At 44.4% G+C, this 15,452-nt stretch overlaps 1 protein-coding gene across 1 annotated transcript in view; it reads left to right on the top strand.

Annotated features, from left to right (window-relative positions):
* The window catches only part of LOC311102915 (rho guanine nucleotide exchange factor TIAM2-like), a 61,810-nt gene that overhangs the window by 42,287 nt on the left and 4,071 nt on the right, over positions 1 to 15,452 (top strand). The window contains exons 15-24 of the mRNA XM_084144400.1: positions 1,245 to 1,439; positions 3,151 to 3,219; positions 4,784 to 4,909; positions 5,388 to 5,496; positions 9,052 to 9,231; positions 9,323 to 9,441; positions 9,805 to 9,913; positions 10,309 to 10,364; positions 15,047 to 15,149; positions 15,327 to 15,414. Of these exons, the coding sequence (XP_084000526.1) occupies positions 1,245 to 1,439; positions 3,151 to 3,219; positions 4,784 to 4,909; positions 5,388 to 5,496; positions 9,052 to 9,231; positions 9,323 to 9,441; positions 9,805 to 9,913; positions 10,309 to 10,364; positions 15,047 to 15,149; positions 15,327 to 15,414 (1,154 nt within the window). The remainder of the gene's footprint in view (positions 1 to 1,244; positions 1,440 to 3,150; positions 3,220 to 4,783; positions 4,910 to 5,387; positions 5,497 to 9,051; positions 9,232 to 9,322; positions 9,442 to 9,804; positions 9,914 to 10,308; positions 10,365 to 15,046; positions 15,150 to 15,326; positions 15,415 to 15,452) is intronic.

Raw genomic sequence — 15,452 nt, 5'->3', positions numbered from 1 at the left:
CAGCATCAGAATGTAATGAGCTAACAGATGTACTGAGTAGTGAACTAAGAATGGTGTCTGAGTGGGTTGATATGAACAAATTGGTGTTGAACATTTCTAAAACTAAATGTATTGTACTTGGTTCAAGATATATGCTTGTTGATGATCCCCAATTGAATTTGTTGATGAATAGAACGCATGTAGAGCAAGTGAAAAAAACGGAACTACTAGGCATCATGGTCAGAACACATAGATATTGTTATTAAATGGGTAAGGGAATTGCTGTTACAAGAAAATGTTCAGGGTATGTAACATCTAGCACTCTGAATCAGGTGATTCAATCCCTGGTCCTATCACACCTAGAGTACTGTCCAGTTATATGGTAATCTGCAGCAAAGAAAGATATAAATAAAAGCTAAATCACTCAAAACAGGGCTGCCAGATTAGCTCTTCATTGCTCTATCCGTATGAATATTATCCAAATGCATCAATCTCTCATGGCTTCACGTTGAAAACACAGTCCTATCCAATCTTCAGATTTTCTTTAGGAATCTTTTTTTTAATTTTTTAATTTTTTAACGGATTTATCAGACCAGTTAGTACATACTGGCAACACGCATAACCACCAAACCAGACAGGTAAATTCAGGGCATCTAAGACGACCCAAGCCAAGGACAAATCGCCTTCAATCTACAGTTTTAAATAGAGCCATAGCTGAATGGAACTCTTTACCAATCCATATTTCTCAGGCAAAAAAGTAAATCCACCTTCAAGAAAAAAATGAAAGAACATCTAATACAATAGACTGTATGACTGGACAGGAAATAGAAAGCATCAACTGAATGTTAAATGTGTTACATGTCAGGTATTTTAATTGCCTGTATTGTCTACTTGTTAAATGTTGTAAAGTTTTTAATTTGTAATTGTTTGGAATGTCTTATTAATTGGTGTTGGACCCCAGGAAGATTAGCGAACGTTACGACGTTAGCTAATGGGCATCCTAATAAAAATACTATCAGAGCCGATGACAGCCCTGAGCCAATCACACAGCTAGCACTGTGTGATACTGTATTACTGTTTAAGTTGCACTCTATGGTTTAGCTTTGTGTGCTGTGTACTGTATTCCAGCTTGTTATGATGGTTGATGGGGATATTGTTTTTGATTGATGTTTAAACAAGATAAAAGTCCTTGTGATCCTAATACGCTTTGTGTCTACATGTTACTGTGGTCCCTAACTGCTCTGTCTCTCTATCGCCCCCTGCAGAGCGTGGAGACTGTGTGCACGCTGTACCACACCTTCCAAGAGGGCTCCGGGGGCCTGATGGAGGGCCACAAAGAACCCCCGAACCCAGGGGCCGAGCCCACCCTGCTCAGAACCTGTCCCCGACACATGAGCGCCACCGAGAGGCTCAGCAAGGTCATCCAGGAGCTGGTGGACACAGAGAAGTCCTACGTCAAGGTAATTATTTGTTATCTTACTTTTATAATTCTTGAAGGTAATAGCCAATTCAGTCTATTCAGTTGAGCCAGGATGAAGAGACAGGGCATAGGAAATCAAAGCCACAGAAGAGTAACAAGACAATTGTCTATTTCTGTTGCGCCATGGGGAGAAACAAAGTAGCCTGCTTCATTATACTCTACAGTACACAGGCTCATTCAGAGGCCCTGTACAGCTCAAGTTTCCAACTCTCATGATCTTCACCTCGTCTCTCTGTGTGTGTCAGAGGAGTCTGCTGATTGTCCTACAGCTCTCTCTCTCTCTCTCTCTCTCTCTCTCTCTCTCTCTCTCTCTCTCTCTCTCTCTCTCTCTCTCTCTCTCTCTCTCTACCCCCCCCCCCCCCTCTCTCTCTCTCTCTCTCTCTCTCAACCCCCCCCCCCCCCCCCTCTCTTTCAATTCAATTTCAATTTAAGGGCTTTATTGGCATGGGAAACTTATGTTAACATTGCCAAAGCAAATGAAGTAGATAGTAAACAAAAGTGAAATAAACAAATATTAACAGTAAACATTACACTCAGAAGTTCCAAAAGAATAAAGACATTTCAAATGTCATATTATGTCTATATACAGTGTTGTAACAATGTGCAAATAGTTAAAGTACAAATGGGAAAATAAATAAACATAAATATGGGTTGTATTTACAATGGTGTTTGTTCTTCACTGGTTGCCCTTTTCTTGTGGCAACCGGTCACAAATCTTGCTGCTGTGACGGCACACTGTGGTATTTCACCCAGTAGATAAGGGAGTTTATAAAAATTGGGGTTGTTTTCGAATTCTTTGTGAATCTCTGTAATCTGAGGGAAATATGTGTCTCTAATATGGTTATACATTTGGCAGGAGGTTAGGAAGTACAGCTCAGTTTCCACCTAATTTTGTGGGCAGTGTGCACATAGCCTGTCTTCTCTTGAGAGCCAGTTCTGCCTACGGTGGCCTCTCTCAATAGCAAGGCTATGCTCACTGAGTCTGTACATAGTCAAAGCTTTCCTTAATTCTGGGTCAGTCACAGTGGTCAGGTATTCTGCCACTGTGTACTCTCTGTTTAGGGCCAAATAGCATTCTAGTTTGCTCTGTTTTTTTGTTAATACTTTCCCATGTGTCAAGTAATTATCTTTATGTTTTCTCATGATTTGATTGGGTCTACCATATCTCTCTCTACCCTATCTCTCTCTCTACCCTATATCTCTCTCTCTCTCTCCCTCTCCCTCTCTCTCCACCCTATCTCTCTCTCCCTCTCTCTACCCTATCTCTCTCCCTATCTCTCTACCCTAGCTCTCTCTCTCTCTCTCTCTCTCTCTCTCCGGGCGGTGGGTGGGGGATTTGTAGGAGGGAGGAGAATGCCTTCCCAGCGTCCTCTGCTGCGGCTGTAACCATCTGTCTGTGATGTGCTGCGTTAGCTGGGCGGCGGGGCCATAGATCAGCCTAATGACTGTATCTCCAGTGACGCCCTGACGGGCCGCAGCCACATTAAAACACAGGGAGGGAGAAAGTGTGAGAGAGTGAGGACAAAAGAGAAAGGGAAAGATAACGGAGTAGTTTTGGGGGGGTTGGAGTAACTGTTGATACTGATACCACTCTATGATGCAGTGGTGGTGTATAAGTGGCATTGGTGTTGTCGGATTCACTAACCCACCTCTTGTGTCTCTTTCGCTTTGTCTGTCTTTCCTTCCTCCAGGACCTGAGTTGCCTCTTTGAGATCTACCTGAAGCCCTTGCAGAATGAGACCTTCCTCACTCTGGACGAGGTAGAGGAGGGAGCCCCTGAGAGGAGGGAGGGGGGTTGGTGGGATTGGTGGAGGGGAGGACGGGGGATTGGTGGAGGGGAGGACGGGGGATTGGAGGGGGAGTTAATAGAGATAGAGAATTTGATGAGGTTGGTTCATGATGACTGATCCAGGCTCTGTCGTAGCCGGCCGCAACCGGGAGACCAATGGGGCGGCGCACAATTGGCCCAGCGTCGTCCAGGGTAGGGGAGGGAATGGCCGGCAGGGAGGTAGCTCAGTTGGTAGAGCATGGTGTTTGCAACGCCAGGGTTGTGGGTTCGATTCCCACGGGGGGCCAGTATGAAAATAATAATAATAATATAATAATAATGAATGCACTAACTGTAAGTCGCTCTGGATAAGAGCGTCTGCTAAATGACGTAAATGTAAATGTAAAAATGAAGATTGATAGCTTTATTAGATTGGGGTGGGGGTGAGGTTAAATTACCTCAGTAATGAACTCTCAGGACCTCTTTTTATTAGTCCCTTACTGACATAGGACCAAATATTAGAAAGTGTGGGTAAGATTCTGTTTATATCCCCAATTGCATTGTAGTCTTCCATTGTTCATCGATACAATTTACTCTTATCTCAGGTTGGGATTAGTCCTTGTGTGACTGTCCCTCTCTGAGCCCACAAGGCTATGGCTGGAGAATGCTAATGATAGTATAGCTTTAGTCCCACTTAGCTAGGGACATTGATGTGAACTGAGCCTAACCTCAGTCTCAGGACGACGCTCTCACAGGAGAGATCCATCGATACACACTGAGGAGTGTGGCTGATTAAACCACCATTAACAGACACTCAGACGTGTCTAGGCACACAGTGGACAAGAGAGCAAGACACCCTGAATATATTTTAATGAAGGTGAGGGAGTGGGAAGGAGAGAGCGAGAGACTGGGAGATTGTATTAGAGATGGAAGGAAAGAGAGGCTGTTCCTAAGTGCCTCTCACACCTGAGACATTAGAGGGGGTGGTGAACGAGTGACTGACTGCTGTCAAATCAAATGTTATTTGTCACATGCGCCGAATACAACGGGTGTAAACCTTACCGTGAAATGCTTGCCAACAATGTAGTTCAAGAAATAGAGTTAAGAAAATATTTACTAAATAAACTAAAGTAAAACATTTTTTTAAAATAAAAAGTAACACGATAAAATAACAATAACGAGGCTATATACAGGGTGTACCGGTACCGAGTCAATGTGCGGGGGTACAGGTTAGTCGAGGTAATTTGTACTTGTAGGTAGTGGTAAAGTGACTATGCATAGATAATAAACAGCGAATAGCAGCAGTGTAAAAACAAAGGGGGGGGGGGTCAATGTAAATAGCCATTTGATTAATTGTTCAGCAGTCTTATGGCTTGGGGGTAGAAGCTGTTAAGGAGCCTTTTGGTCCTAGACTTGGTGCTCCGGTACCGCTTGCCGTGCGGTAGCAGAGAGAACAGTGAGTTGGGTGACTGGAGTCTTTGACCATTTTTTGGGCCTTCCTCTGACACCGCCTGGTATATATCTCTGACCAGGCCCATGTCTCTCCTTTCCTTCAGATGGATAGTCTTTTTGGCAGCCTGCCAGAGATGCTGGACTTCCAGAGGGTGTTCCTGCAGACACTGGAGGAGAGGATCGCCTCTTCACCTGACTTCAGAACGCTGGAGACCCCTGAGCAGTTTAAGGTATGGTAGCCTGGAGCACACACAAACACACGTGACCCCTATGTTACAGCTGCCTCTGCCAACCATCTCTTGCAAAATACACACATGACATGAAACCACATACTCATAGGTTTATTAACCAGTGAGCTATGATGGTGTCCTGTCACACCTTGGGATATTAATTATTGAAGAGATGTCACAGGTTCACACATGGTTGATTTACTGCATCGACATGGCAACGTGTGTGGCCTATTGATTTTGCGATGTTGACTTGGAGAATTGTATCTTGATAAAAGCACTGTACTCAGGGGTTAGAGGGGGCGGGGCCTGGGGGATTTTAAACACTGTCCCATGGGAGGGAGGTGAGAGTGGTCAGGTCACGACTTCACATGTTCTCTCCATCCCTCTCTCCATCACACACTCACACTCTCCCTCCATCTCTCTCTTTCTCACTCTCTTTCTCTCTCTCTTGTCTCTCTCTGTGTCTCTGTGATTCCAGAAGCTTCTCTTCTCTCTGGGTGGATCCTTCCTGTACTACGCTGATCACTTCAAGCTCTACAGCGGCTTCTGTGCCAACCACATCAAGGTCCAGAAAGTCTTAGAGAGAGGTACGGGTCTCCCCTCTACCCAACGCTGTCCCCCACCCCACATCTGCCCACAATACCCACTTGCACCTCCATTGCATCATCCCCAGCACTCTATGTAAATGACATGGCTGACTAGGCTCCTACTGTCCAGCATCAATAATGTACTCCAGTAAAATGTCTCTGAGTGGAGCTACTCGCTTGGTAAAAGTAATGTGATGCAATTCCACTTTACATCAACCGCCTCTTGCGTATTAACTCTATCAATCTGGACTCCCTGCATTCTCTTTCATATCAACTCAACTGTGAATGGCTTCCCATTGTAAAACTGTGAAAGTGCCTAGGCTAGCTGAAGTCCCCCCATTGCGCAGCACAGCTAAAGCTGGTCTATAATGAGAGAAAAACTATTAAACGCTGACAGGGGTAGCGCTAGTCATTTTGAGCACCCCTGTGTAATGATTGAATATAAATGTTGAACTTAATTTATTTATATGACGTTGGCCTCCTCCGTTTTGGGCACACTGCCCAGCGCAGAATGAATGAAACAAGAGTGGGAAAATTGCACCCCTGTGCCTCTTAAATTCCTCCCATTACAAGATTATGTGCGGCGTTCCTAGAAGCAGGTACCGAAATTGAGTTTTAATGGCGCAGGGAACATCTGGCAAGTGGTTTGGCCTGTTCCACCACAGTCTCTGATGAATCAGAATGAACTGGAGTAGGAAACAGCATAGTAAACATGATACATCACTACAGCACTACTGTTACAGTGGCGTAGGGCATTAGAGCAGAACTCACAGTATACTACAACACACAGCACAGGCCAGCAGTACACAGCATAGCCTAGCACAGTGGAACCCAGCACAGCTGAATGAGGGTGTTCACAGAGAATCTGTGGGTGTCTGTCAGCGGTTCTAGTAATTACACGTTCTCGTTCTCCCTGGGTTCTCGCTGCGCACACACTTTGTGTTTACTCGTTAATTGCCTGCCAATTACTGTGTGAAGTGTCAATGCGGCTGCCTGTCGGTCTGTGGCTCAGAGTGCTATAATTAATACTCTAATGGCCTCTCAATCGTTCCACACAGAGACGCACGGCTAGGTGGTGAGGAATGTCAACACCTGACCTCCAGAAAGCCTCTCTGTGTTACAGTGCTACACCACGCAGCACCCAATATTAGCATCTCTCCACTCTATACACTGTGAATGAAAATCACTGCAGTGATTCTTTTGAAACATAGTGTCTTTTGAATGGTAGTGTTTTGAGTGGAGTGGCAGTCTCATGTCAACACCATGTTTTACAGAAGCTACAGTGCATTCGGAAAGTATTCAGACCCCTTGACATTTTCCACATTTTGTTACGTTAGTCTTATTCTAAAATGGATTAAATTGTTTTTTTCCTGCTCATCAATCTACACACATACTCCATAATGACAAAGCTAAAACAGGTTTGCAAATGTATTAAACTGAAATATCACATTTTTCTTACATAAGTATTCAGACCCTGGCCTCCCGAGTGGTGCAGTGTCACTAGAGATCCTGGTTCAAGTCCAGGCTCTGTCGCAGCCGGCCGCAACCGGGAGACCCATAGGGCGGCGCACAATTAGCCCAGCACTGTCCAGGGTAGTGGAGGGTTTGGCCGGCAGGGATGTTCTTGTCCCATCGCGCACTAGCGACTGCTGTGGCGGGCCGGGCGCAGTACACACTGATTCGGTCGCCAGGTGTACAGTGTTTCCTCCGTTACATTGGTGCGGCTGGCTTCCGGGTTAAGCGGGCATTGTGTCAAGAAGCAGTGCGGCTGGGTTGGGTTGTGTTTCTGAGGACCCACGGCTCTCGACCTTTGCCTCTCCCGAGTCCATACGGGAGTTGCAGCAATGGGACAAGACTGTAACTACCAATTAGATACCAAGAAATTGGGGTAAAAAAATCAAAAATCAAAATAAAACCTAAGTATTCAGACCCTTTACTCAGTACTTAGTTGAAGCACCTTTGGCAGCGATTACAGCCTTGAGTCTTCTTGGGTATGACGCTACAAGCTTGGCACACCTGTATTTGGGGAGTTTCTCCCATTGTTCTCTGCAGATCCTCTCAAGCTCTGTCAGGTTGGATGGGGAGCGTCGCTGCACAACTATTTTCAGGTCTCTCCAGAGATGTTCTATCAGGTTCAAGTCCGGGCTCTGGCTGGGCCACTCAAAGATATTCAGAGACTTGTCCCGAAGCCACTCCTGCGTTGTCTTGGCTGTGTGGTTAGGGTCGTTGTCCTGTTGGAAGGTGAACCTTCGCCTCAGTCTGAGGTCCTGAGCTCTCTGGAGCAAGTTTTCATCAAGGATCTCTCTGTACTTTGCTCCGTTCATCTTTCCCTCGATCCTGACTAGTCTCCCAGTCCCTGCCGCTGAAAAACATTCACACAGCATGAAGCTGCCACCACCAAGCTCCACCGTAGGGATGGTGCCAGGTTTCCTCCAGATGTGACGCTTGGCATTCAGGCCAAAGAGTTCAATCTTGCTTTCATCAGACCATAGAATCGTGTTGCTCATGGTCTGAGAGTCCTTTAGGTGCCTTTTGGCAAACTCCACGTGAGCTGTCATGTGCCTTTTACTGAGGAGTGGCTTCTGTATGGCCACTCTACCATAAAGGCCTGATTGGTGGAGTGCTGCAGAGATGGTTGTCCTTCTGGAAGGTTCTCCCATATCCACAGAGGAACTCTGGAGCTCTGTCAGAGTGACCATCGGGTTCTTGGTCACCTGCCTGGCCAAGGCCCTTCTCCCCTGATTGCTCAGTTTGGCCGGGCGGCCAGCTCTAGGAAGAGTCTTGGTGGTTCCAAACTTCTTACATTTAAGAATGATGGAGGCCACTGTGTTCTTGGGGAACTTCAATGCTGCAGAAATGTTTTGGTACCCTTCCCTGTGTCTCGACACAATCCTGTCTCGGAGCTCTACGGACAATTCCTTCGACCTCATGGCTTGGTTTTTGCTCTGACATGCACTGTCAACTGTGGGACCTTATATAGACAGGTGTGTGCCTTTTCAAATCATGTCCAATCAATTGAATTTACCACAGGTGGACTCCCAAGTTGTAGAAACATCTCAAGGATGATCAATGGAAACAGGATGCACCTGAGCTCAATTTCTAGTCTCATAGCAAAGGGTCTTTATACTCATGTAAGTAAGGTATTTCTGTTTTTTATTTTTAATACATTTGATAACATTTCAAAAAAACTGTTTTCGCTTTGTCATTATGGGGTATGTGTGTAGATTGATGAAGAAGAAAAAAATATTTGATCAATTTTAGAATAAGGCTGTAACGTAACAAAATGTGGAAAAAGTAAAGGGGTCTGAATACTTTCTGAATGCACTGTACCTACCTGCAGTGTTGCCATTTTACTGCAGTGGTCATGCTAGGGTGAGGAGTAGCCTATACTGCCCCCCTGTGGACAAGTATTATTGCACCAAGATACCATGATAGGTCTAATGCTAGCACCACTAGCACCATCCTCCAAGCTTGCGACAGTATGAGAGATGTGATTGAAAATACTGACGTACAGAGCTTGGTAAAGTAAGTCTAATGTTTGTCTGTTGTCTACAGCTAAGACTGACTTGGCCTTTAAGGAGTTCCTGGATGCGAGGAACCCAACGAAGCAGCACTCGTCCACCCTGGAGTCCTACCTGATCAAGCCAGTCCAGAGAGTGTTAAAGTACCCTCTACTGCTCCGAGAGCTAGTGTCCCTCACTGACACAGACAGCGAGGAGCACTACCACCTCACAGGTACATTGAAGATGCACACACACAAACATACACACACACACACACACGCACGCACACACTAACACTTCCCTCTCCTCTTATGTACCCCCAGAGGCCCTGAAGGCCATGGAGAAGGTGGCCAGCCACATCAATGAGATGCAGAAGATCTATGAGGATTATGGCTCTGTGTTTGACCAGCTGGTGGCAGAGCAGAGTGGCCATGAGAAGGAGGTAGCTATACTGTACTGTACCCTGCTGCTCTACCCTCTGCTTCAATTACAGCAGCTTTCATCACACTCACTCATATCTTTAATCTGGACACGTACTTAGGCCAAAACCAGCACAGCCTACGTTTGCTGCATAACCATCAAGGTCAATTCAGTCTATTCAAGGGATCTTGGTGATATGTCTCTTACAGAAACTGGATGGAAATAGCTAAGTTCCCTTGTAGATACTTCCTCCTATAGGTACTCAACATCCACCCCACATAGATGGCACTTGGTTGTGGTAGCTGAAGCCCCATTCCCTGTACACATTACTTAGTACGTCCCTCACACACTGACTGTGGCCCATGGGGTTCCTTCTCTCTCCCAGGTCACAGAGCTTTCCATGGGAGAATTCCTCATGCATTCCTCTGTCGTCTGGCTCAACCCCCATCTCTCGCTGGGTCGCATGAGAAAGGATCCCGAGCTGACCGTGTTTGGTGAGTTGGAGAGACACTGTACCGCTACTGCGGCATTATGGGAAAGAGATTGCCTGGCCCCTGCCAGAGCCAGAGGCGGTTGGCAGTCTGTCTGCCTGGAATCCTATCGAATTCCATTTGAAATGCTGAGTCCACTGGCTTTAGACAAACACATGTAAACACAACACACATTTAATGACTAACTATTAGATAAATGTCTTGTATATCCACCTAAATATTAAAGGTACTGTTTAGTGTTACACCAGTATAATTTGGGACTTTTATGGATATAGTGCCAATGTGCTGTAAACTCAGATGTAAAATGCTTCTGAGCGGATGGATTCCCTGTGTACATTCCCAAAGTTGTGTTCATAATCAGTGTTCATAATCAGTGTTCATGTCCTTTCTCTCATCAGTGTTCAAGAAGGCAGTGATACTTGTCTATAGGGAGAGCAACAAGCTCAAGAAGAAGGTGAGACCTCTCTCTCTATCACTTTCATTTACTTTCATACAAGGGTGAAAGTAAGCCGGTATGGTATGGCATCCCGGCAAAAGAAATTGTGGAAGTACGCCGTACCGGTAAAACGTGATTAACACAAAATGCTAAGAAAACTATAGGCTATTACACCATTATGTAACATTACCGCATGTCAGCCGCATGAAAAATGAGCGAATTGACTTGAAACCGGGTGGTATACGCTCCAAATTGCATTGTGGTTTGACCAGAATACTTAACTTTCGCCAAGTTGGAGATGAGTGACCGAGGCGGGTGCGGAAAACAGTGGACGCAATTCAGGCTACAAGTGTAGGCCTAATGACAATCGCAGAATGTCATTACAATACATGTAGGTGTTTTGTAGCAGATGTCCCTTTCCATTCATCAAATTGCAGGTGCACAGTCTCGGGGTTGGATGCTGGAAATATTTTGTGAGTGGACAGTCAGATGAAAACATCATGACTGGTTGTGTTTATGCCACATTAAAAGTCATAGGTGGTGTGTCCATAAGGCTAGGGGAAGCTACGCTTTCCCTAAAGTAAATTTCCATTTCCAAAATTATATAGCCTACTCCTGTCTATACAGAAATAAATAAAATCACTCAAAATAGGCTACTACATCAGAAAGCATGATTTGGCCATGGATTGTTTTAAATCGCATAGCCTACAGTTGGAAGGGCCTGCAAATTGGGCAGCATGCGCTGCAAATACCAAATTAATTATTGTTGAGTTGTGACTGTCAGTGAAAAGCAGAGAGACTCAGCCAGGCATATTGCAATATTTAATAATACAACAGTTTGGAAAGCATATGGCTATTGCTGTAAAGAGAAGACAATGAAAGACTCCAGTCTGTCTTTTAGTTATCAAAATTCTCAACTTAATTGAGCAAACAGTAGCCTATCTTATTGGCACCAGCGGAAAACACCGGCCATATCCCCGGTGAGTGTGCATATTAACTTTATCATTGGGTCAGTGCCACTTTTTTATTTGTTTTTGGACAATCATCTCCTCCTCCAGGTTAGATGGACGTCATATTGTATTTGTGTCTCCCCTTTTCGTAGGCCGATTATATGGATCAGACAATGTTGTTTTTATTGATCTGTTTGTCAGTGTCAGCAGAGTAGGCTACCCTGTAATGTTTGTCATATTAAAAAAGATTCTGCTATTGTCTCCAGTCATATAAAGTGTAGTAGAATTGCATGACATTTGTTTATAAAAAGGCCAATATTTTCCTGTGCGAAGAAAGGAGCAGAAATGTATCTGATATAGCCTAGGCCTACTCTACTCACCACTAGGCGCTGCATTGAACAGTATTTTCTGCGAACATTGAGTGTACAAAACATTAGGAACATGACAGACTGACCAGGGGAATCCAGATGAAAGCTATGATCCCTTATTGATGTCACCTGTTAAATCCACTTCAATCAGTGTAGATGAAGGGGAGGAGACAGGTTAAAGAAGGATTTTTAAGCCTTGAGACAATTGAGACATGGATTGTCTATGTGTGCCATTCAGATGGTGAATGGGCAAGACAAAAGATTAAAGTGCCTTTGAACGGGGTATGGTAGTAGGTGCCAGGTGCACTGGTTTGTGTGTCAAGAACTGCAACGCTGCTGGGTTTTTCACCCTCAACAGTTTCCCATGTGTATCAAGAATGGTCCACCACCCAAAGGACATCCAGCCAACAGCAGGCCAGTAGTCGAAAACGGGTTATTGATGAAAGAGGACAAAGGAGGCTGGCACAAATTGTGCAACAGACAGGCTACAGTTAGTCAACTGACAGTCCAGTACAACACTGGTGCCCAAAGACCCATAAAAGAATGCACAACTCGTTGTACCTTGACACAAATGGGGTATGGTAGCCGACGACCTTACAGAGTTCCACTTCTTTCAGCAAAAAACAAGAAACTGCGGTTGCAGTGGGCTAAGGAATGAAAACACTGGAGAATTGGAAAAATATTGCCTGTTCTGATTAATACCGGTTCCTGCTGTCTCACGCTGATGGGAGGTCTAGGGTATGGAGAAAACCACATGAGTACATGCATCCATCATACCGCGTGTCAGCATTGCAGGCTGGTGGTGGTGGTGTGGTGGTGTGGGGTGTGTTTTCATGGCACAAATTGGGCCCCTTGATAAAAGTGGAGCAACGTTTGAATGCCACAAGATATCTGAACATCATTGCCAATCAGGTGCATCCCTTCATGGCAGCAGTGTATCCATCTGCAAATTGATTTTTTCAGCAGGATAATGCCCCATGCCAGAAGGCTAGGAACATGACAGTGAATTCAGCTTACTGCAGTGGCCTGCCCAGTCACCAGATCTTAATCCAATTGAGCATCTGTGGGATGAGATGGAACGAGCTATTCAGAGTAGAGATACTACCAGCCAACTTGACACAACTGTGGGAAGCATTGGAGTCAACATGGGCAAGCATCCCTCTTAGGGTTGAATGGCGGGAACCCGGTTACTGAGATTTACCAGAATTTATGGCGCAAAACCACTCCCTTTTCCCGGAATAAATAACTGAGAGAAACCGGTAAATTAAAATAAATTATTTATATGAACAGCACGGCATGAAATGGAATGTTACATTTTATGCAATGTCTAAATCTGGCTTCTCTACTGCCTCTGCATGATCAATCATCAACGCTCAGGGTGGGGACAGTCAGCCCATCTCAGTATGGAGCGCAGTTCACAATGGATGTAGACCTATCATCTCATCATGGTAACTTTTTTTCTTGTTGCAGATAGGCCTGCATTTGCTGCAGCAAAGTCTATGCTACAGTAATATAAAGACCGAACGAGTGTCTAATTTACCCATCTCCATCTGGCTTTCGGGGTCACCTTATTTTTTTATTGTAAAGATTTTTTGATTGCAGCAGCAGAGTTTTAAAACAGCCTAAATCTCGAATATCGTTGCTTTAAATCAGTCTTTCTCTCACCATCAACTCCATTCAAATTGCATCCAAAATAGATAATCCTGTTCTAGATTGAGAAATAGACCTATATAGATGTCCTAGCCTACCTCTTTCAGGCAATAAATTCAATGCAGTATTAGCCTTATATTTAGCTAATTAATTATGGGTTATGCAAAATAAGCTTCTAACTTGCGCAAGTCTCTTGCGCAATAAGCAAGCACCTGTGCTCCTGTGGCCTCTATCCTTAAAAAAACGTCTTAACTCTTGGAGTCCCATGCAGGAAAAGCTAGACTAGAAAAGCTTGCTGGACATAATTTTTTATACCAATAGACTATTTGAAGAGGGACTCAAGCTCTTGTTTGCTGAATGTTAAATACAGCAGCCAATAGAACTCACGGGTAGTTTGAAAGAAGAGCGAACATGCGATGGTGGTAGGCTATAGCAGTTATTTATTCTGACCCATAACCATTCAATCTTCGTGAAGAGAAGTGAAAGCCTTCTTTCTGCATCTAATTCTAGTCCTATATTATTCAAGGATGACAACGAAACGCATTTAATTTAACTGTTGAAAGCGAGGAAGGAATGAAGCAACAATAGAGAGAGAAAGAGGAGGTAGGCTAATAGCTTTAGGGGAAATATTATGAAAGGTATATATGCATCAGTCTACTAATTATACAAATAGGACCTATTATATTTCAAGTTCGCTAGCCTATACTTGTAACTTTGTAGGCAGCATGGTTTCAACGATGTGCATAATTCCAGTCCATATATATATTTATTTTTTATTTAACCTTTATTTAACTAGGCAAGTCAGTTAAGAACAAATTCTTATTTACAATGACGGCCTACACCGGCCAAACCCGGACGACGCTGGGCCAATTGTGCGCCGCCCTATGGGACTCCCAATCACGGCCGGTTGTGATACAGCCTGGAATCGAACCAGGGGGTCTGTAGTGACGCCTCAAGCACTGAGATGCAGTGCCTTAGACCGCTGCGCCACTCGGGAGCCCAATACAGTATAATACAATACAGTAATACTCAAAATGATTAGCCTACTGGAGCTTGTTTCATTTATTTACCCAAGAGAGCATATAGCTAGCATAGGACTATTTATATGCTTTTGAATGACACTTCCGGTTTTGGCTGGAAATACTGGGTTACCCGGGAGAAAAGTGATTTATTCTCGGGATGGAACACTTGTAAAATACTGGGAAAATGTTCAACCCTAATCCATGTGGAACGCTTTCGACATCTTGTAGAGTCCATGCCCTGACGAATTGAGGCTGTTCTGAGGGCAAAAGGGGGTGCAACTCAATATTAGGAAGGTGTTCCTAATGTTTTGTACACTGTATATTATTAGCCTAAATTATGACTATCTAATCATCACATTAGTAATAGTAGGCTATCTTACATACGTCTGCAAATGCGAGGATGCATGAAATGCTTTATTATAAAAATGCATTTTTATGGGGAAAATGTGCTTCCCCGGACATGAAACCCACTCACCGCCTATGTTAAAAGGTATTACATGTTAAAAGTGATATGACCAATCTTTACTAGGCCCACAGACATCATATATGAAATGAATAGGGATTCTATATGTAATTCTATGATTACACCCCTAGGCTATATTTTTTAAAATTGTGCGAGAGCTTGCAGGTCCCGTACTGATAAGAAATGTACTTTCACATGCCTTTGATGTCAACAGTGCCTAACCTCTCTCTCTCTCGTGTGTGTGCAGACCGCCCCTCGCTCGGCGCACTCCCATGGAGACCTAGACCCCTTCAAATTCCGCTGGCTCATCCCGCTCTCTGCACTGCAGGTCCGACTAGGCAACGCTACAGGTAAGAGAGCAAGACACACACACACACACACACACACTCCTTTAGACAGACACACAAACATGCACATACCCTCCTGGCTCTCATTAACTATATAAGAGATCACATTCTCTTGGATTTTGAGTCTTTTGAATGTAGATGTGTTGATTAAAAGGAGCTTCTCCAATCTCTTCCCCCTAGGAACTGAGACTACCTGCATCTGGGAGCTGATACATACCAAGTCTGAACTGGAGGGAAGGCCAGAGACTGTCTTCCAGCTGTGTAGCAGGTAAGAGAGAGCAGCAGTTTTGACTGGAGACTATGGAT

The sequence above is a fragment of the Coregonus lavaretus genome, assembly GCF_964263955.1.
Source record: "Coregonus lavaretus genome assembly, chromosome: 27".
Taxonomy (NCBI): domain Eukaryota; kingdom Metazoa; phylum Chordata; class Actinopteri; order Salmoniformes; family Salmonidae; genus Coregonus; species Coregonus lavaretus.
The sequence above is the reverse complement of the archived record's forward strand: the minus strand, read 5'-3'. Positions and strand labels throughout refer to the sequence as shown.